This window comes from Corylus avellana, chromosome ca1, assembly GCF_901000735.1.
Source record: "Corylus avellana chromosome ca1, CavTom2PMs-1.0".
In the NCBI taxonomy this organism is placed as follows: Eukaryota; Viridiplantae; Streptophyta; class Magnoliopsida; order Fagales; family Betulaceae; genus Corylus; species Corylus avellana.
This window is the reverse complement of record NC_081541.1, coordinates 39,535,115-39,556,833: the sequence shown is the minus strand read 5'-3', so window position 1 is coordinate 39,556,833 and position 21,719 is coordinate 39,535,115. Positions and strand designations below refer to the sequence as shown.

Here is a 21,719-nt window from a genome sequence, read left to right as displayed (position 1 = left end):
ATCTGAAATTTAACAACCAAGAAATACTGAGAGAGAAAAATGAAGAAAATGATGGAGAAGGTGTGTACTTCAATTTACACGAAGGATTAAGATAAAATGATGAGTATATACCGGAATCTGGATAGTTTAATTCTAAGTTTCGAATGTGAGCAATCTTGGCCCAATCCTCACCTACTTCTCTCTCGCATCTTTGCAATAAGATGGGACACTTCTCAATTTTCAGCCTCTGCAAAGACATTAAGCTATGGATTCCTTTGGGCAGTGATGTCAAATTGGCGCATCCATTAATTACAAGCTCTTGAAGTGATGTGCAGTTGTGGATCCACTTTGGTATAGCCGTGACAAGGGTTTGACTCAAGTGGTTGACTCAAGGAGTGACAACAGACATGTTACCGCACTCTCACACTTTCTCTGAACCACTATTCAATCCCACCCAAAGCCTAAATTGAACCACTAGCTCAAAGAAGACCCCATAAAGCTCTAGCCTAAACTTAACTCCCTCCGAGTCAAGAGAGTGCATCTTTCCCTCCAATCCCATCACGGACCCAAGGAAGACCCACGAAAACTAGCTCACTCTCCAGATCAACCAAAACCTGAGATTGAAACCAAAACCCCAAAAGCATGACAATCCCAAATCAACAAAACCTGAGATTCAGACCCAGATTCAACCCATAAAGCAGAACAATCAAACCAAGATTCAACCCATAAAGCAGAGCAATCAAACCAAAAAGACTCGGATGAGAGATTGAAAAAAACCTGAGATTCAGAAGCTTGCAAGTCTAGTTGATGTTGGTATCCACTTCAAAGGAGATCATGTGGCTCTCTTATCAAATGCAATTAGGAACAATGTTTGGCTTCATGTTGCCGCTTTTGTTGTGGTATGCTTTAACATGCTTCTTCTACTTTTTCCCTGTATGGCCATAATGTTAATATTGGTACTACAACTCTCCATTTCTAAGAAGAAGGATCTCATACAGCATTGACCAGCATGATAAGAAATTTGCAATATCATGAATGGAAGAAAAACTCAAAGCTCAAACAACCATGTTAAAAGGATTGAATTAACACTCAGCCAAAGAAAGTCACAATCACTGATAAGAAAGTTTTATTTTCATTCAAACAAGTTCAAGGTTAACAAGACTTGGTGTTGACAATGCCTCTATGCCTAACATGTTAAATAAAGAGAAATCACAACCGTAAGATAATTCCACTATGAAAACTTTTTAATTCAAATTGCTAGCCAAGAACATGTTGTGGCTCAATGGATACTGAAATCAACTTAAATGCTCTCCATAATTTTGATGAAGCATCAATAAACTTGTATACTTGATTGTGGATGGAAAAATTTGCATAATCTCAACAATTTAGAATCTGATCAAAATTTATAATCTTTCGAGGCTACCAAATCAACTCAAAGAGAGTGAAAAAACAGAGCTAGTAGTACATAGATGCAGGCCCTATTATCTTAGTTTCAGTACGAGGAAAAGCTACCAATACACACAAGCAAATAAGTTGTAATTGTTAGTGTAGAATAGAATTGAGAAGTCAGCGACTCAGAGTTAGCCAGTTTCAAGTTCCAAATCACAAGAAGTCCTAATTGTTTGTGTGTTTGCTCAAGCATTTATTGTTTTTCTATTATAACAAAAAGGAAAAGTTAATATATTATTTATTGTTTTCTATCAGGCACTAAGATTATTTGTTGGGCCTACATGTAGTTTTCTTCACTCACAAATGCAGAAGAACGAGAGCATAAAAAATATAAATAAATAAATAAAAAATCAAAGAAATCCAAACAACAGGAAAGAGAAGAAGAAAAAAAAATGGGTACCAATCCGGTGTAGAGACCAATCTGGGCTTCGTCCCACCAAACAACGCCCAATCGTCACACCATGGTGTAGGGCTGGGCAAAGATCTTGATGATCCGTGACTTGATTTACTGCCTTTAGCTCGATATGACAGCAGTGAATTGGTGGGAAGAGCAAGAATAGAGGCTAATTGTTTCTCCTGATATGTGAAGAATCATGCATTCAGCGCCCTAGATTTTTTGAATATACTCCAAATCCTCTGTTTCTTCTGTTCTTTAGCTGGTTCTGCTACTTCTGCATCTGAAATTTAACAACCAAGAAATACTGAGAGGGAAAAATGAAGAAAATGATGGAGAAGAAGGTGAGTACTTCAATTTACACGAAGGATTAAGATAAAATGATGAGTATATACCTGACTCAGTTAATTTTTAACTCTGGAATGTGAGCAATCTTGGCCCAATCCTCACCCGCTTCTCTCTCACATCTTTGCAGTAAGATGGGGACAGTTATGAATTTTCAGCGTCTGCAAGGACGTTAGGCTACGCATTCCTTCGGGCAGTGATGTCAAACTGGAGCATTCATCAATTTCAAGCACTTGAAGTGATGTGCAGTTGTGGATCCACTCTGGTATAGCCGTCAAGTTTTCACAATTTGAAATTTTGAGGCTTTGTAGAGTGGTTGCATGTTGAAGCCCCAACGGGAGAGACACCAATTTCGGAAGCTCTGTAAACCCCAAAGATAGGAGGCTCTTAAGGCCTTTCCATTGCATCTCATCCTCATCATTGGCTAGCTCAAGCTCACGACAATTAGAAAGAACCAGGTCTTGCAGGGCAGTGAGATGTTGTATACCTGGGGAGAGAGAATTTAATCTATTGCAGTTCTTTATGTTTAAATATTCGAGAGAAGTGAGGTTCTGCAACCACTCCTCTGGCAGAGTTTCTAGATCCTCAATGCTATTCAGTAGCATAGACTTCAATTTTGAGAGAGGAGTGGATGAAGAGGAGGCTGTTGCTGTTGACGTTGGACTTTGCGGTGTTGCCATATTCATCATCATTGTCTGTTGCAGTGGCTTTGTGCTAGTATTGTTAAGGACCAACACTTCTTCAAGATGTGGAAACATTGGCATGGAAGTCAACATAGGGCAATTCCATATCGCTAATATTGAAAGACGAGGAAAGGAAGGGAGTAAAGGATGCTCCGTTATTTCAACAAAATTATGACTATCACTATTGACCTCCACAGAAGAATCCCTCCTCCTCCACCACCCCTTAAGATTAGGGCAAAGAAAGAGTATAATTTCCTTGAGAGATGGGAAAAAAGAAGAAAACTCATTGCTATCACCACTGCCTGATGATATGTACTCCAGAGCATCCATTTGATCAAGACGAAGAACTTTGAGAGAAGGCAGTTGATTCAAAGGAGGCAGATATTGGCATTTCGTAAACCCCCCTAACTCAAATCTAACAAGATTTGTGAGTGACGAAAGCCAAATCGGAAGCCTTGCACCGTAATTGCCTTGTAAACGAAGCCGTTTCAGATTTGGGTGCGGTTGGAGGACTTCCAATAACACTTCATCATCAACAATATCGTCCGATGCAATGACACCTTCTTTGATACTCCACTGTAAATCCAAAGAAAGAAGATGTTGTTTCTCCTTTAAATTTGCAGCCTTACATTCTGACGTAGCATCTTTCCCGTGTCTCAGATTTTCAATAATCAACCTTCCTCTCAGGTTATTTAGTCCGTTTAGTTCTTTTAACTCACTGCTATGCCTAAAGAGAGGATCCTTGTAGACCACAAATTTTGATAAAGTCTGAAGATTAGTCAGTTGCCCCAACCCACGTGGCATATAAGCCAACTTATTACATTCTTCTATCTCAAGATGCCTGAGATTGACTAATTTTTTAATGTCTCTCGGCAATTCTTCAAGCTTCCAACAATATGAGAGTATTAGTGTTTGCAAATTCTGCAACATGGTTATAGAATTGGGAAGCTTCTTGAGATTGCGGTTTAAGGAAAAATCAAGAAATCTTAAATGCTTCAACTTCCCAATAGAGCTGGGCAGAAAATTAAAAATTATCCCGTCCAAAACCAACACGCGCAGTAACTTGGATGTTGAAAAAATTGCTTCAATATCTGACTCACCTCCAAATTTGGCGGAAGTTGAACGATAAAGAAATGTTCGCATACTACTTGCTTTACTCAATGAGGTTGTAATTGATGAAGTATTGATACCGCAACCAACAATTGATACATGACGAGTTTTTTCAGCAACGTTTCTCTCCTTATCATCATCTAATGTGGCAATCATCGATCCTGCCACTGAAATGGCAAGATCATGCATGAGGTCATGCATTTTGCATCTAAATAAGCTACCAAACTCATCCATTTCAGCTTCTTGAAAGAATGATCTCCAAAGTAAATCCATAAAATACTCATGACCAACATCTTCCAAGCATGGGTTCTGGTCCGATGACTTGACAAACCCTTGTGCTATCCAAAGCTTAATCATAGTTGATTTATTAAACTGGTAATCTTTTGGATACAAACTGCAATATGCAAAACAGTGCTTCAAATGTGAAGGAAGATGATCATAACTTAGCTTGAGAGTTGGTAAGATGTCATTTTCATTCTGAGATATTTTTGTGAGTTCATTCTTCTTAAATGCCAACCACTCTGCTTCTGAATTTTTTATGCGTAGTAAACTTCCAATTGTCCTTATGGCTAACGGGACACCTGAACACTTTGCTAAGATCTCCCTCCCAATTGCTACGATTCTTGAATTCTCCTCCGGCTCCTGTCCTCTCTCAAATGCCATCTGCTTAAATAGAGACCATGAGGCGTGTTCTTCTAAACCCCTTAAGAAATATGATTGAACTGTCCCGCTAATCCTTGCAACGATTTCACTGCGTGTAGTCAGTAATATTCTACTGCCTCTAGCACCACCCATCAACACTTCTTTCAATTCAAACCATTTTCCATGATCATCATTCCACACATCATCTAACACGAGCAAGTATTTCTTTCCATCGATTTTTTCTTTAAGATTACCTACCAACGTATCCATTTCACCAGTTCCAGGCTTCGTCTTTGTTGCAGCTTCAATGATTTTTTCAACAATATTTTTAACATAAAAGGGATCAGAGACACACACCCACATTTTGAGCTGAAAATGCTTTTGAATTTGCTCATCATTAAAAATGAGTTGAGCGAGTGTAGTCTTTCCTAATCCACCAATGGCAACAATTGGAAGAATTGAAACATTGGCTTCAACGTTGGAGTCCAGCAGCAAACGATCTATAACAGCTTTCTTATCATCGTTCCGACCAATAACTGCTTCCGCACGTACAAAAGAATGAGTGTTACCCCTGTTGACACGTGTCTCCACATGGCGTACTTCCAAGTGGAAACTTTGCCTATCTGCGTCGATGGCATCTAACCTCTTTCTGATGGCCTTAATCTTATGGGCCATTTTAAGACGATAAACAAGCTGGTTTGAGTTGGAAAAGAAAATACGTACCTGTTTGGCCTTCTTATGATGGGTCATTACTTGCCTTCGTAGAGCTTCAGTGGAAACAACATCCAGCAAGTCATCCGCATCATAAATGGCATCTTCGAGCTTTCTGAGCCAAAGTGTGACTTGATGGTTCCCAGCAGCCTGTTGCTCCTCTGCATCCAGAAGCACAGCTTCGATTGTTGAAACGGTGTTACTCAGGCTTTGAAGCTCATTTTCGAAGCCCCAGAGAAGTCCGATCTCTTTGGCAGCCAATGAGCCTAAAGTCTCAATGATTCGCTGGGCAATGCCGAAGAGAATTTGTTCTGCCATTTTGCGAGATGATGGAGGGTGAAGGAATGCTCAAAAGGAAAAAAGCGCTCTTCAAGTATAGCAGTTGAAGGGTAGAACGAAGGAAGATGAACGTTTTGAGAAGATATACAGAAAAAGAGAGAGAGAGAGTCAAGGTTTTGAGCAATTATTGATGGGAATGCTGTGACTCATTTTTTACATTGAGCGTAAAAATAATTCAGAAATAGTAACAAGTGCATTGAATTTTTTACATTGAGCGTAAAAATAACAGCTGTATAATCAAACGGTTTTTTTTTTTTTTTTTTTTGGGGGGGAATGGGGGAAGCCAACAACTGATGCAATATACAGAAACATGGCCTAACAAAACATGGAAAATAAAAGAGGCCTCAAAAGACTATGATCTTTGTCCCTATTTAGAGAAACAATTAACTATATATTATATATACAAATTAAATTAGTGAGAAAGTAGCTCATTGAGCTTGTGCTAGTGTCTAGTAAATAACATTGATTCTCACTCATGTTGATTTTGGTGAAGACAATTATGAGGCATAGAGACGCATAGTTTCTGTCGCCTAGGAAGAACGAATAAACACCCCGTGAATATTAATAAATCATATTGATGAGTTAATTTATCAAACTTATATGTTTGTTAGAAGGCAAATAAGGAGAAATAGGATTTATCAAATTATCTTAAAAAAAAAAAAATTACTATTTTCTTGTTAATTGTCCATCATAACTTCATAGCTTAGGTCTGCATGTAACAAATAGTATCAAAATCAGGTTTGTAGAAATAGGCATAAAAGTTGTGTTAGTGTAAGATTTTATTTAATAAGGATTATTTGTTAGAAAAATGCCATTTAGCATTATTTATTGTAGTATTCTATGCTCATATGACATGCTTAATTTACCATTAAATTAATATGAATTAAAAAATAAAAACAAATTTAAAAGTGGATTTAACATGTCACATTATTGAGAGAATGTTAAATATGAGTTAAATTTTCTGGTCTGACGAAAATGGTGGGTTATTCACACGCCATACATAATTGCGCCGTTCGTACTGCTATCATCAAAAGAAGAGAAAACGCGTTGGCCACACACCTTAAAAGAAGGGTCCATTTTATTTAATGGTCTGTCCTCCTTGTGAAGTCAAGTCCTTTTCACCGTCACCCCACTGTGATAATGGTGAGCCTTCTTTTTTTTTTTTCTTTTTTTTTTTTTGGGTGTGTAGATAAGAGAATTTCAATTAATTCCAATTGGGTTGAAAAGAAAAGGCTGAAACATGTCGGTGTGAACAGAGCAAACATAAAGTGTCCTGCGTAAAAGTCATGCTGTCCAAACGACAGTAGTCTACATCCAAACAGCTGCCACGCACCACTGTCAAGTCTTTTTTGGAAATTTTTGTCCAGCCCTTGTTTCACACTCAAGCCTTCCGTTTGTATGACAACATGGCGTACGATATTACTGTTTAGCTCTGGATGAAATTCACATGGGAGTTTTTGTTTCTCTTCTCAGATATATATGCCCACTGGAAATTTATTACCCATCCATTACTGATTATACACACATCCGTTCCCATAATTCATTATTATTATTATTATGAAATCCATGATCAATAATGAATATCTCTGTCAAGGAGCAAAGGTAGCCCAAACAGGTTCTCTGTGATTTGAGCTCAAGAGAAATGGCCTAAACACTGAATCCAACAACTCTAAAATAAGTACCAGTACGTAATGGGGATGTGGTTTGCTCTTTTTAGAGTTCTCAAATTTAGATCTATTTGGTTTTGTCGGTTATTTGTTTATTTTTAACCAAAGACTTTGCACTTGCTGATGTGTCATTTTATTAGGGTGTTGTCATAAACGTTAACCTGTCAAATTAGAGATACATAATATATGACAAACGGTTAATTTTAACAATAAAATAATAGAAGAACCTATTTTTAATTTAAACAAAACTAAAAGATTATATTCTTGAAATCAAAAACTTAAGAATGAAATTCAAGTAGATGAAAATCTACCGATTAAATATGATTTTTCCCATAAATGTTTATTGAAAATTAAGTAATTTTAGAAGTCCATCTTGTGCTCTTAAAAAAAAATGAGGTAACTTTTGAAATCATCATTTGATTAAAATATAATAATAATTAATCACAAGCTCAATGGTGATTTAAGAGCCATATCATTCTTGGAGGGACACAAAAGTGACTTGAAGCATTACTCTTGAAAATGAACTTTGATGTTTTTGGTTTACCAAGTGCAATCACTTCTCATTTATAAGATAAGAAACTTCATTTGACAATTTTCATTACGAGAATAACTTTTACAAGAACATTATTTGCAACCTCATCAAATTTTATTTATCAAAATAATCAAAAGTACATTTTTCTCTATTTTAATTATTTACTTTTTTAGAGCACTTCAGCAGCCTCACTATTTTAACGAATCCGACTTCTATGCGGTAGTAGAATTACCGCATAAAAGCCAAATCCTATTTTAACAATCTACTTTCATTGTTCTATTTAAAATTAGATTTTAAAGATTTGTTTATTCTTACTCTAACTATTAGAGGAGAGAGAAACCAAAAAGAAAAATAGGGATAGAGAAACCATTTTTTATTCCATTGTTGAGTAAACAATACTTGCTATTAATGGTGAATACTATTTACTCACAATTTTTTTTTTTTTTTTTTACATCAAATCGGTGAGGTTGTAAAAGATAGTTTTAAAGTATTTTTACCAAATTGCCTAAAAAAAACAAAAAAAACAAAAAAAAAAAAATTTATTTTTATTGAGGTTGCTAACATAAATCAGAACTTGCTCATAACCCTCGAAAAAATAATGAGGACAATTCTCTAATTGACGGTGAGATGTAGTTTTTCTAGGTTTGGAATGAAGGATAAAGAATTTTTGTCAAAGAACAGGTAATACTTAGACGGATAAGAGAATTCTGTGGACGAAGCGAGATTTTTTTTTTTTGGTATAGAAAAGAGAATTTCAGCTAATTATAATTGGCAATTGGGTTGAAAAGAAATGGCATGGATATTTACAAAGTAAACAAACAATAAAGAAAGGAATGACTTTAAATAGCCTGGACCAGAATTAGCGAATTATCTTTTAGATGAATAATACCCATTAGTTATTGAAAAAAAGGTGGCACATAAATCAAAATCACAATGACAGAAATGATGTTGACAATGGAGGAAGAGTAGGGACATAGATGATAGTTCCATTCCACTAACAAAGATAAGAAGAAACTTATGGTAGAAAGATGGTGTCCACAAACATCAAGTGGCATGCATACATCATGCTATCCAAACGATTGCATGCAGTCTATATGGCCAAACAGCTGCCACGCTGAAGATAATGTGAGCAAAAGTCTTACCACGTTATATATGGAATATGCCTTTCAGATAAGTGGTATAAGAGCCACAAGTTCTCAGTTTTGAATTCTGAATCCGTCAAATGTATATTTTTATTTAGATTAAATATTTCACTTGTTTAATCTCACTTATTAAAATAAAGTTTGAACTCATTCAGGAGGAAGTGTGTTAAAATATTAATTAAATGATTAAATTTACTTATTCTTATTAATTTTCTTTTTTTAAAATAATAATAATAATTTAACATGGGTTGCCCGACTTTGAACCCCAAATTGCAATTAATTCAAAGAAACTTCTCACTTTCGGCCAAGAACAACGTGACCTACGTCTTTTTATCTTTCTTTCTTTCTATTCAATAATTCAATACGGAAAAGGAGAAAGGGGAATATGTGTAACGCTCCCAAAATTGAATCGATTAATTCGATCTATCTTGAAAGGATCCAGACCAATTAATTAATAACTGATTGGTAGTATCACTCGTTAACTAAAACAGAGTAAAAATATGCGAAAAGTTGAAATAGATAATTTGATATTACTACAATCTTAAATATTCAAATGTATCATTAATTACAAACCTGGAGCCTCAGACAATATTCTATGGACATTAATAACTAACCAAGCTTGATAGTGCGAGTCATTTGCTTTGCATCTTCATCTTGGCGAACTTTCTCGCTCTATACATGGGTGACTTGCTAAACCGCAAATAATTGCTTAAGTCTAGACTTTGTAAGCAAATATTACCAGTTGATTATGTAATGAGCCTAGAGGTGACTGTTTGTATAATAGGAATATATATGAAAAATATGATTATATGATATTTTCATATATATATGAGCCAATGGCAAAAATTGGAGTGGCCAACCACTCCATTAATTTTCAATTTTTTTTTTTTTAGGGTTTAGTTTTTGAATTATTTTAAATTTTTGTGCAAAGATTGAGACATAGATATTTTTGCAAATACCGTTAAATTTAAACCAACACCTCAATCTTTACATTTATTTTTTTCCTAAAGCAAATGGAGGTATTTTGGGAAACACAGTTAAAAGTGACATGTGTCAATTTTTTTAATAACATGTGAGGTGCACATGATTTTTATATAAGATTTATTCCAACTTTGTCCTTGCTATTAAAAAAACATGTATTTTCATATGTTCAAGGGACACATGTCGATTTTATAGACTAAGTTAAAGGAAATTCCTTCAACCAAGTTTGAAGGAAAACTCTATCTGTATCAAAATATGAGGTTGATAAATAAGGTATAATTGAGGGAAGAGTCATTCCATTTATCAACAAGCCATTATCCTATTTGATAAAATGGCATTTCCATTCATAAGCAAATCGATTCCAAATAAAAGAAAACTTTCAAATTAATTATCTTTATAACTCTAGAGTGAATGTGACAATAGACAAGTTTATATCACTACAGAAAAATTTGTTTTTGGCAGCGACATTTTGTCATTGCAAATGACTTGTAGCAACGAGAAGTCGTTGCTAATAAGTCTCCGCAAATGCGTGGTCCCCATTGGTTATCAATGATGAAAATAGTCGTCCGTGATAACGTTTAATGGCATGTGAATACGAAGGTACTTATCCTCTTGATTTTCTGTCAACTCCTCTTTGCTTCAAATAATCCTACAACAGAAACATTACAATTACGACAGTGCAAAGTATGATCTTGATTCAAGGATGTAAGACACATGATAAAATTGATATGTTAAAGTATTTGGAGGATGGATTTCACATTAAAATCATAGAGATTAATTAGTGCAGCCAATGTGCATACACTAATTCGATTATTTTCAAACACCTTTCTTGAAGCTTAAACTTTAAATAGTTTATTCAATTCAATTCAATCTAATTGAAATTATCTTTTGTTCTTCCTTTCCTTCTTTTGAGGAGAGCTTCTAAGCATGTGTTTTACCTCTTCCCTTGTTACCATAGAAAGATCTAAGCTAAGCATATCTACAACGATGTATTTAGCAGCTAAAATAACCTCAGCACACTTATCAAAGCACTGCACATTAATTTAACCAACTGTCACCAAAGAACATAATGATCCATCTAACGCAGAATATATAATGGACACAAACCTTAATCAAGGGAACAACCAGGATTAGCAACTAGACGAGCACTTTTGACTTCCTCTCTCAAAAGCTGTGTCAAACCATTGACAGCTTCTTTCTGCATCCAGGTAATGAATTAATCACTTACATGAAGAATAAAGCAAAGAGGTAAAAAATAAAATAAACCTAGAATGTTGATGCCAAAGTTTATTGGTTTAAAATGCATTGGCAGGGGGATAAATATTGCCAATGCAAAGTTTACTGCAAAAAGATCAGCAATCTTCAAAAGATCACCAATTAGGCCTAATTGGGAAGGGGTTTTATGATTTCCTGTGAATTAACACATAATCATACAAATTAGTAAAAAAGAGATAAAAGACTAAGAAATGCATCCAAGACAGATTATAAAATAGATAGGAAGCTGGGAAGAAGATGGAAACAGGGCACAATGAGAATTGTCTACATTGGATAAATTATATTAAACAGACTAATAAAACAAACTGCTGAAACTAACTCACTAACAAAGTTTTGCTACTTGGAGTCTTGGAACCATAGATGTCTTGAAGAGGCCAAACCATAAGGCAGAGATGCCAACCAGCAATGCCATATTCTTCACAATGTGCTTCATAGATCTATGATAAAGGCTGAGGCCTGAAAACAACACAGAATACTATCAGAGCAAAAACACAGTTGTGGCAACAGCTCTGATGCTTAAGAGCAGATATTGCTTGACAAGAAATAACTAAGAAATCTCGAGTTCTAAGCGGAAAAAACAATATATGGCAACACAAAACTACTCAAGATCTATACAAAGGCACATAACCCTCACTAACTTAATAGAACAAAAGACTAGTACTTTAACAACCCCCATATGAGTCGCATACTCCTAAAACTCTATAGGAGCCAGCACCCTTGGTTAGTAGGCCTACTAACATATGTTCTGTGGGAGTATGCACAACACAAATGTGAAATTCATCTAAGTTTTTTTCTAACAAGCTAATATTTTTATGTCAATATACTTATATTGCACGGAGCTCCTACTGTTCTAAGAGAATTAAAGAAACTACTACATAATTAACACAAAATATCTCCAGTATATCATGGTAGTTGGAAGCAACTATAGCAGATTTTTTTTTTTTTTTTTTTTTATTCTTTCTTTATTGTTTCTTTACTCTTCTCGTAATTGGAAAAAGATCATTTCCATTTCATTTGAAATGGAGAGTATTTATTTAGTGCATTTGGAAGGGTAATATTGTCCTTATCTTTTGAGGGGCAAATTTTTTGGACAAGTTTGTCCTCCTAAATGTACTAAATGAATACACTCCATTTCATTTGAAATGGAGAGAATCTATTTCCCTTGTAGTTGGAAGCCACCGTATAAAAAATCATGAAGAATTGTATTCTTTTCAAATTTCATCAAGTTATCCACTATAAACTTTATGCCGAAAGAAATGTTTTAAATTTGCGTGACAAGTGACTTGTGTTGCCACTCATGGCCCAAAAGAAATTTTTATTCTAGTCACGTATGAATATAAATCAGGCATTTATATTGAACAGTTTTAGAAATTACTTAAAAGGAAAAAAAAATAATTATTGGGCCCAAGGAGTCAGATCATTGTATGATATATATATTAGAAATTTTGGTTCATGACTAGCCAAAGAGCTTTTAGTTATAGGCAATACTTAATAGAAATTTCTGCCACCAATGGGGAAAAAAGTGATACATACGATAGAACCACGTTCATATCTGGCAAAATGCAAAGCAAATATTTCAGATAAGGATAGAAAAATAAGATTACCCTAAACTTAAAGATGTAAAGATGATTTGATGATACAACAAACAGACCCTTTAAGTTTCTCTATGCTCGTTTTAGATATCATTTTTTATTCTTTCTTTATTCTCATGGTAGTTGGAAGCCACTATAGGAGAAATCATGAAGAATTGTATTCTCTACAGATTTCATTGAGTTTTCCAGATTTTGCAACCACAGAAAAATTATATTCATATTTAATGTATTACTTCCACAAATTTCAAGTCACCGGTTCATAAAGTTCAAGCATTCATAACATGATTCTAAACATTGGTACTTGTTCCGTTGCCAGCAATGCTCAAGATGTAACTTTATTTTACAATTGGGTTAATTTTTTTTTTTTTTTTTAAGGGGAAGGCGATTCACAACATGTGTGATCAGTTCACAACAACATTGCCATGCCATAAGCCGCTGGCGGAGAAAGCTCGAAGAGCTTCCCTTCATTCGCTTCGCGGGAGCCGCACAGCACATAGCTGGAAGTCAGAGGGCCCATACTACCTGCCTAACCCCCTTCTTATCATCATCATATGACTGTAAGAAGAAAACAAGATCATCGGTAAGAAACCGAAATCCAGCCAAACATTCTTTACATAATTAAAAGAGGCATTACTTTATCATCTAAATAATCTTATAACAAGTCTTACTAAGACATTTCCTATCTTGAACTAATAGGTTGTAGCTAAATATATTTTTTCAGCTTTACTTGTGCACTTAGAAAATGAGGAACCCAAACTCTTTTGGAGCCATCAACTAAACGTTTCAGGGTAATGAATTTGCCATAGCAGAAAAGTCATCGTTGACCTGCAAACATATATAGCAAAAATGCAAGAACAATTTCTATTGTTAATATGCAGAAATCAATTTTTGATCCCCATGAATAGCGGGTAAAAATTTACGCTATGATTTACCTGTGCAACGGGATTTAGAATATTAAATAAGACCATAATTTAAGACAAGAATATGAAGTTTTACTTCCAATCTACCACAAATAGAACATAAATCATTAATGGAGATTGTCAATGCTTGAGAATTAGAGATTTATAATTTATAACATAAGAAGGATGCAATATGAAAATAAGAGTATCTCCCTATATATTTGATTGTGGATGGATGAATCTCAGTAATCTCAACAATTTAGAATCTGATCAAAGTTAATAATCTTTCTAGGCTACCAAATCAACTGAAAGAGAGTGAAAGAAAGAGAGAGTAGTGCATGGATGTAGACCCCATTATCTTAGTTTAAGTACCAAGAAAAGCTACCAAAATACACAAACAATTAAGTAAATTATCAAATTGCAAATAAACAGCTGAAAGCACTAGCTAAATCAAATATTTGAATTAGTTTCAATAAATACATCCAAACACGTATACAAAGTAAATCCCAATGTAATTAACAAATAACTCCCAAATAACAAGTATTCAACAACCTCTATTTCATACTATATTAAACATCAGTCAGGAGTAATACCAAAAAAATGACCCCCCCAATTTCAGCAAAGATGACACATTTTGTAGAAGTTCCTTGCTATCTCCTTGATATCAAATCACAACTGCAAGTATAATTGCTTTTAAGATTTCGAATTTGGTACTTTGGATGAAAGTAAAGGACCATGGGAGAGAGAGACAGAGACATAGGAAAACAAAGATAAATCCTACAATTTATTCACTGGTAGACAGGTTGATGAGCTGCCAATTCAAAGCAAAAATACCCCTTCAATTTATGCATTAACAGAGGAAATTTTAGTCCCACAACTATAATCTCCATTATTTGGTAAAAAAAAATTACTCTGTTCTTGAAAAGGCATTGGCTAAGTTGCAAATACTATTCAATCTTATTTGTGAATGGGAAAACGACTGGCTAGCTAGACTGTACAAACTGATAAAGCTAGAGATGTAGATTACTTGAAGTTTGCAGGAGAAAAAACTGCAACCCAATCATCCTCAAAAGGATCGGAGTTTGCAAGATTCATGGTCACTCATTCAGAGTACTCGCCCTGTAATCATATAAAGAAAAACCCACATCAAAGACTTAACTTTGTAGTTATTGAAATATCATGAACATCAAAAACTTGAATGTGATCAATCTAGATTCGACGAGAATTACATCATGACAATGCATTATTAATGTACCCAAGACTGCAGAATTATGTAGTGATTTCGACGCTTAATTCCTCCAAATTCTGCCTAGTTTAATTGTTTGAGGTGACTTCATTGCTTCCCTGGCAACTTTATATATTTCACTCTAACCAAAACTCAACTCAAAGAATCCTTCTATGCATCTACTTCCAAATCCACATACCAAATAAATTACCACCGCATCTTTTTCTAGTTCTACTTTTAAAAGAAATATTTTTACTTCTATTTTTTTTTTTTTCTAAAAACATCAAACTTCTGAATTGAATCGAGCATTAATTCCTCCAAATTCATTAATTCCTCCAAATTCATTTGCACAACCTCTGTGGCGGTGAAGATCAAGCAGAAGCTGATCTTGCTCTAGCTCTCGTATGCCTCTTTCATTTGGCAATACTCCACCATTAACAACAACAACAACACACAATTCCCACTTTTCTTCACTCACAAATGTTGAAAACGAGACAAAATAAGCCAAAATCTAAGAAAACCAAACAGCAGAAGAAACAAAAATAAAATAAAATAAAGGTGGATACCAATTCCCGTGTAGATGCCAATCTGGGCTTCATCCCACCAATCAGCGCTCAATCCTCCTGCCCAGAACAGCTCGCACACCATGGTGTAGGGGTGGGCAAGGGTCTTGATGGGTGACTTGACTTTACTGTCTTTTGTTTGAGATCACGCAATAGAGGAATCATGAATTCAACGCCCTAGATTTTTTGAATATGCTCGAAATCCTCTTTTTCTTTAGCTGGTTCTTCTACTTCTGCATCTGAAATTTAACAACCAAGAAATACTGAGAGAGAAAAATGAAGAAAATGATGGAGAAGAAGGTGTGTACTTCAATTTACACGAAGGATTAAGATAAAATGATGAGTATATACCTGAATCTGGATAGTTTAATTCTAAGTTTGGAATGTGAGCAATCTTGGCCCAATCCTCACCTACTTCTCTCTCGCATCTTTGCAATAAGATGGGACACTTCTCAATTTTCAGCCTCTGCAAAGACGTTAAGCTACGGATTCCTTTGGGCAGTGATGTCAAATTGGCGCATCCATTAATTACAAGCTCTTGAAGTGATGTGCAGTTGTGGATCCACTCTGGTATAGCCGTGACAAGGGGTTGACTCAAGTGGGTTGACTCATGGAGTGACAACAGACATGTTACCACACTCTCACACTTTCTCTGAACCACTATTCAATTCCACCCAAAGCCTAAATTGAACCACTAGCTCAAAGAAGACCCCATAAAGCTCTTGCCGAAACTTAACTCCCTCCAAGTCAAGAGAGTGCATCTTTCCCTCCAATCCCATCACAGACCCAAGGAAGACCCACGAAAACTAGCTCACTCTCCAGATCAACCAAAACCTGAGATTGAAACCAAAACCCCCAAAAGCATGACAATCCCAAATCAACAAAACCTGAGATTCAGACCCAGATTCAACCCATAAAGCAGAACAATCAAACCTAGATTCAACCCATAAAGTAGAGCAATCAAACCAAAAAGACTGAGATGAGAGATTGAAAAAAACCTGAGATTCAGAAGCTTGCAAGTCTAGTTGATGTTACTATCCACTTCAATGGAGATCATGTGGCTCTCTTATCAAATGCAATTAGGAACAATGTTTGGCTTCATGTTGCGGCTTTTGTTGTGGTATGCTTTAACATGCTTCTGCTACTTTTTCCCTGTATGGCCATAATGTTAATATTGGTACTACAACTCTCCTTTTCTAAGAAGAAGGATCTCATACAGCATTGACCAGCATGATAAGAAATTTGCAATATCATGAATGGAAGAAAAACTCAAAGCTCAAACAACCATGTTAAAAGGATTGAATTAACACTCAGCCAAAGAAAGTCACAATCACTGATAAGAAAGTTTTATTTTCATTCAAACAAGTTGAAGGTTAACAAGACTTGGCGTTGACAATGCCTCTATGCCTAACATGTTAAATAAAGAGAAATCACAACCGTAAGATAATTCCACTATGAAAACTTTTTAATTCAAATTGCTAGCCAAGAACATGTTGTGGTTCAATGGATACTGAAATCAACTTAAATGCTCTCCATAATTTTGATGAAGCATCAATAAACTTGTATACTTTGTATACTTGATTGTGGATGGAAAAATTTGCATAATCTCGACAATTTAGAATCTGATCAAAATTTATAATCTTTCTAGGCTACCAAATCAACTCAAAGAGAGTGAGAAAACAGAGCTAGTAGTACATAGATGCAGGCCCTATTATCTTAGTTTCAGTACGAAGAAAAGCTACCAATACACACAAGCAAATAAGTTGTAATTGTTAGTGTAGAATAGAATTGAGAAGTCAGCGACTCAGAGTTAGCCAGTTTCAAGTTCCAAATCACAACAAGTCCTAATTGTTTGTGTGTTTGCTCAAGCATTTATTGTTTTTCTATTATAACAAAAAGGAAAAGCTAATATATTATTTATTGTTTTCTATCAGGCACAAAGATTATTTGTTGGGTGTACATGTAGTTTTCTTCACTCACAACTGCAGAAGAACGAGAGCATAAAAAATAAAATAAAAAATAAAAAATCTAAGAAAACCAAACAACAGGAAAGAAAAAAAAAAAAAAAAAGTGTACCAATCCCGTGTAGAGACCAATCTGGGCTTCGTCCCACCAAACAACGCCCAATCGTCCTCCACCGTACAACTCGCACACCATGGTGTAGGGCTGGGCAAAGATCTTGATGATCCGTGACTTGATTTACTGCCTTTTGTTCGATATGACAGCAGTGAATTGGTGGGAAGAGCAAGAATAGAGGCTAATTGTTTCTCCTGATATGTGAAGAATCATGAATTCAGCGCCCTAGATTTTTTGAATATACTCCAAATCCTCTGTTTCTTCTGTTCTTTAGCTGGTTCTGCTACTTCCGCATCTGAAATTTAACAACCAAGAAATACTGAGAGGGAAAAATGAACAAAATGATGGAGAAGAAGGAAGGTGGGTACTTCAATTTACAGGAAGGATTAAGATAAAATGATGAGTATATACCTGACTCTGGATACGTTAATTTTAACTCTGGAATGTGAGCAATCTTGGCCCAATCCTCACCCGCTTCTCTCTCACATCTTTGCAGTAAGATGGGACAGTTATGAATTTTCAGCGTCTGCAAATACGTTAGGCTACGCATTCCTTCGGGCAGTGATGTCAAACTGGAGCATTCATCAATTTCAAGCACTTGAAGTGATGTGCAGTTGTGGATCCACTCTGGTATAGCCGTCAAGTTTTCACAATTTGAAATCTTGAGCCTTTGTAGAGTGGTTGCATGTTGAAGCCCCAACGGGAGAGACACCAATTTCGGAACCTCTGTAAACTCCAAAGATAGGAGGCTCTTAAGGCCTTGCCAATGCATCCCATCCTCATCATTGACAAGCTCAAGCTCACGACAATTAAAAAGAACCAGGTTTTGAAGGGCAGTGAGATGTTGTATACCTGGGGAGAGAGAATTTAATCTATTGCAGTACTTTATGTTTAAATATTCGAGAGAAGTGAGGTTCTGCAACCACTCCTCTGGCAGAGCTTCTAGATCCTCAATGCTATTCAGTAGCATAGACTTCAATTTTGAGAGAGGAGTGGATGAAGAGGAGGCTGTTGCTGTTGACGTTGGACTTTGCGGTGTTGCCATATTCATCATCATTGTCTGTTGCAGTGGCTTTGAGCTAGAATTTTCAAGTAAAAAATATTCTTCAAGATGTGGAAACATTGGCATGGAGGTCAACAAAGGGCAATGAAAAATCCCTAATTTTGAAAGACGAGGAAAGGATGCTCCGTTATTTCAACAAAATTATGACTATCACTATTGACCTGCACAGAAGAATCCCTCCTCCTCCACCACCCCTTGAGATTAGGGCAACGAAAGAGTATAATTTCCTTGAGAGATGGGAAAAAAAAAGAAAACTCATTGCTATCACCACTGCCTGATGATATGTACTCCAGAGCATCCATTTGGTAAAGATGAAGAACTTTGAGAGAAGGCAGTTGATTCAAAGGAGGCAGATATTGGCATTTCGTACACCCATCTAACTCAAATCTAACAAGATTTGTGAGTGACGAAAGCCAAATCGGAAGCCTTGCACCGTAATTGCCTTCTAAAAAAAGTTGTTTCAGATTTAGGTGCGGTTGGAGGACTTCCAATAACACTTCATCATCAAAAATATCGTCCGAAGATATGACATCTTCTAATTCGATACTCCACCGTAAATCCAAAGCATCAAGATGTTGTTTCTCCTTTAAATTTGCAGCCTTACATTCTGACGTAGCATCTTTCCCGTGTCTCAGATTTTTAATTTCTAAGTGTCCTCTCAGGTTATTTAGTCCGTTTAGTTCTTTTAACCCACTGCTATGCCTAAAAAGAGGATCTTTGTAGACCACAAATTTTGATAAAGTCTGAAGATTAGTCAATTGCCCCAACCCACATGGCATATAAGCCAACTTATTACATCCTTCTATATCAAGATGCCTGAGATTGACTAATTTTTTAATGTCTCTCGGCAATTCTTCAAGCTTTCGACAAAATGAGAGTATTAGTGTTTGCAAATTCTGCAACATGGTTATAGAATTGGGAAGCTTCTTGAGATTGCGGTTTAAGGAAAAATCAAGAAATCTTAAATGTTTCAACTTCCCAATAGAGCTGGGCAGAAAATCAAGATCTCCCACGTCCAGCTCCAACATGCGCAAGAACTTGAAACTTGAAAAAATTGCTTCACAATCTGACTCACCAAAAACGTGTCTGGTTATGGGAAAAATAATTGTTCGCATGCTACTTGCTTTACTCAATGAGGTTGTAATTGATGAAGTATTGATACCGTAACCAACAATTGATACATGACGAGTTTTTTCAGCAACGTTTCTCTCCTTATCATCATATAATGTGGTGATCATCGATCCTGCCACTAGAATGGCAAGATCATGCATGAGGTCATGCATTTTGCATCCAATTACGTTACCAAACTTATCTGTTGCTTCTTGAAAGAATGATCTCCAAAGTAAATCCATAAAATACTCATTACCAACATATTCTAAGCATTGGTTCTTCTCCGATGAGTTGACAAACCCTTGTGCTATCCAAAGCTGAATCAGTCTTGATTTATTAAACTGGTAATCTTTTGGATACAAACTACAATACGCGAAGCAGTGCTTTAAATGTGAAGGAAGATGATCATAACTCAACTTCAAAGTTGGTAAGATGTCATTTTCATTCTGATGTATTTTTGAGAGTTCATTCTTCTTAAAAGACAACCACTCTCGTTCTAAATTTAAGAAGTGTAGTAAACCTCCAATTGTCCTTATGGCCAACGGGACACCTGAACATTTTGCTAGGATCTCCCTCCCAATTGCTACGATGCTTGAATTCTCCTTCGGCTCCTGTGCTTTCTTGAACGCCTTCTGCTTAAATAAAGACCATGACGCCTCTTCGTTTAAACCCTTTAGGGAATATGATTCAACTGTCCCAATAATCCTTGCAACGCTTTCAGAGCGGATGATCATTGCAACCTTTTCAGTGCGTGTAGTTACTAATATTCTGCTGCCACTTGCCCCACCCATCAACACTTGTTTCAAGTGAGACCATTTTTCCTGATCCTCATTCCACACATCATCCAATACAAGCAAGTATTTCTTTCCATCGATTGTTTCTTTAAGTTTACCTATCAGCGTATCCATTTCCATGGTTTCTGGTTTCTTCTTTGTTGCAGCTTCAAAAATTTTTTCAACAATATTTTTAACTTGGAAGGGATCAGAGACACACACCCACATTTTGAGCTGAAAATGTTCTTGGATTTGCTCATCATTGATTATGAGCTGAGCCAGTGCAGTCTTCCCTAATCCACCAATGGCAACAATTGGAAGGATTGAAACATTGTCTTCAACGTTGGAGTCCAACAGACGGTGTATAACTGCCTTCTGATCATTCTCTCGTCCTATAATTGCTTCCGCACATACATAACTATGAGTGTTATCTCTGTCCTTGTTTCCTCCTGCTCCTGTCTCCACATGGCTTAGCTTTAACTTTAAGTGGAATCTTTGCCTATCTACGTCGATGGCATCTAACCTCTCTCTCATGGCCTTAATTTTATAGGCCATTTTAAGACGATAGACAAGCTGATTTGATTTGGAAAAAAAAATACGTACCTGCTTGGCCTTCTTATGATGGGTCATTACTTGCCTTCGTAGAGCTTCAGTGGAAACAGCATCCAGCAAGTCATCCGCGTCATAAATGACAGCTTCCAGCTTTCTGAGCCAAACAGTGACTTGATGGTTCCCAGCAGCATGGTGCTCCTCCGCATCCAAAAGCACAGCTTCGATTGTTGAAACGGTGTTACTCAGGCTTTGAAGCTCATTTTCGAAGCCCCAGAGAAGTCCGATCTCTTTGGCAGCCAATGAGCCAAAAGTTTCAATGATTCGCTGGGCAGTGCCGAAGAGAATTTGTTCTGCCATTTTGTGAGATGATGGAGGGTGAAGGAATGCTAAAAAGGAAAAAAGCGCTCTTCAAGTATAGCAGTTGAAGGGTAGAACGAAGGAAGATAAACGTTTTGAGAAGATATACAGAGAAAGAGAAAGAGAGAGAGAGGGAAAGTCAAGGTTTTGAGCATTTATTGATGGGAATGCTGTGACTCACGAAAATCTAGCAAAATATCAGAAATAGTAACAAGTGCATTGAATTTTTTACATTGAGCGTAAAAATAACAGCTGTATAA

At 36.1% G+C, this 21,719-nt stretch overlaps 3 protein-coding genes and 1 long non-coding RNA gene across 16 annotated transcripts in view; all 4 read right to left on the bottom strand.

The window, feature by feature from the left end:
• The window catches only part of LOC132162444 (putative disease resistance protein RGA4), a 54,723-nt gene extending 48,982 nt beyond the window's left edge, over positions 1-5,741 (bottom strand). For 2 of the 4 annotated variants that reach the window (XM_059572686.1, XM_059572691.1), the window contains exon 1: positions 2,218-5,741. In XM_059572686.1, the coding sequence (XP_059428669.1) occupies positions 2,284-5,631 (3,348 nt within the window). In that variant the 5' untranslated portion in view covers positions 5,632-5,741 and the 3' untranslated portion in view covers positions 2,218-2,283. Of the gene's footprint in view, positions 1-117; positions 646-756; positions 911-1,828; positions 2,106-2,217 lie in introns of those variants that run through there. The other 2 variants (XM_059572704.1, XM_059572696.1) reach the window with 2 other exon arrangements.
• The window catches only part of LOC132162475 (disease resistance protein RGA2-like), a 67,823-nt gene extending 48,264 nt beyond the window's left edge, over positions 1-19,559 (bottom strand). For 2 of the 9 annotated variants that reach the window (XM_059572723.1, XM_059572716.1), the window contains exons 1-2: positions 18,016-19,556; positions 17,605-17,899 (exon numbers count right to left, since the gene is read on the bottom strand). In XM_059572723.1, the coding sequence (XP_059428706.1) occupies positions 17,814-17,899; positions 18,016-18,733 (804 nt within the window). In that variant the 5' untranslated portion in view covers positions 18,734-19,556 and the 3' untranslated portion in view covers positions 17,605-17,813. Of the gene's footprint in view, positions 1-13,048; positions 14,860-14,995; positions 15,229-15,531; positions 15,768-15,879; positions 16,416-16,526; positions 16,681-17,604; positions 17,900-18,015 lie in introns of those variants that run through there. The other 7 variants (XR_009438221.1, XR_009438222.1, XR_009438224.1 and 4 more) reach the window with 7 other exon arrangements.
• LOC132182798 (uncharacterized) lies at positions 10,402-11,975 on the bottom strand. 2 transcript variants are annotated; one of them, XR_009440414.1, is made up of 3 exons: positions 11,573-11,975; positions 11,082-11,172; positions 10,402-10,623 (listed from the first exon to the last, which is right to left on the bottom strand). It is a non-coding gene; the product is annotated as an uncharacterized LOC132182798 (long non-coding RNA). The 2 variants fall into 2 exon arrangements; XR_009440349.1 differs by having other exon boundaries at positions 11,577-11,975.
• A 107-nt stretch (positions 19,560-19,666) lies between the features above and the next one.
• On the bottom strand, positions 19,667-21,459 carry LOC132172003 (putative disease resistance protein RGA3). Its single transcript, XM_059583425.1, has 2 exons — positions 19,830-21,459; positions 19,667-19,704 (listed from the first exon to the last, which is right to left on the bottom strand). Exons 1-2 carry the CDS (start codon positions 21,457-21,459, stop codon positions 19,667-19,669), a joined length of 1,668 nt encoding a protein of 555 aa, XP_059439408.1.
• Between the last annotated feature and the right edge of the window lie 260 nt (positions 21,460-21,719).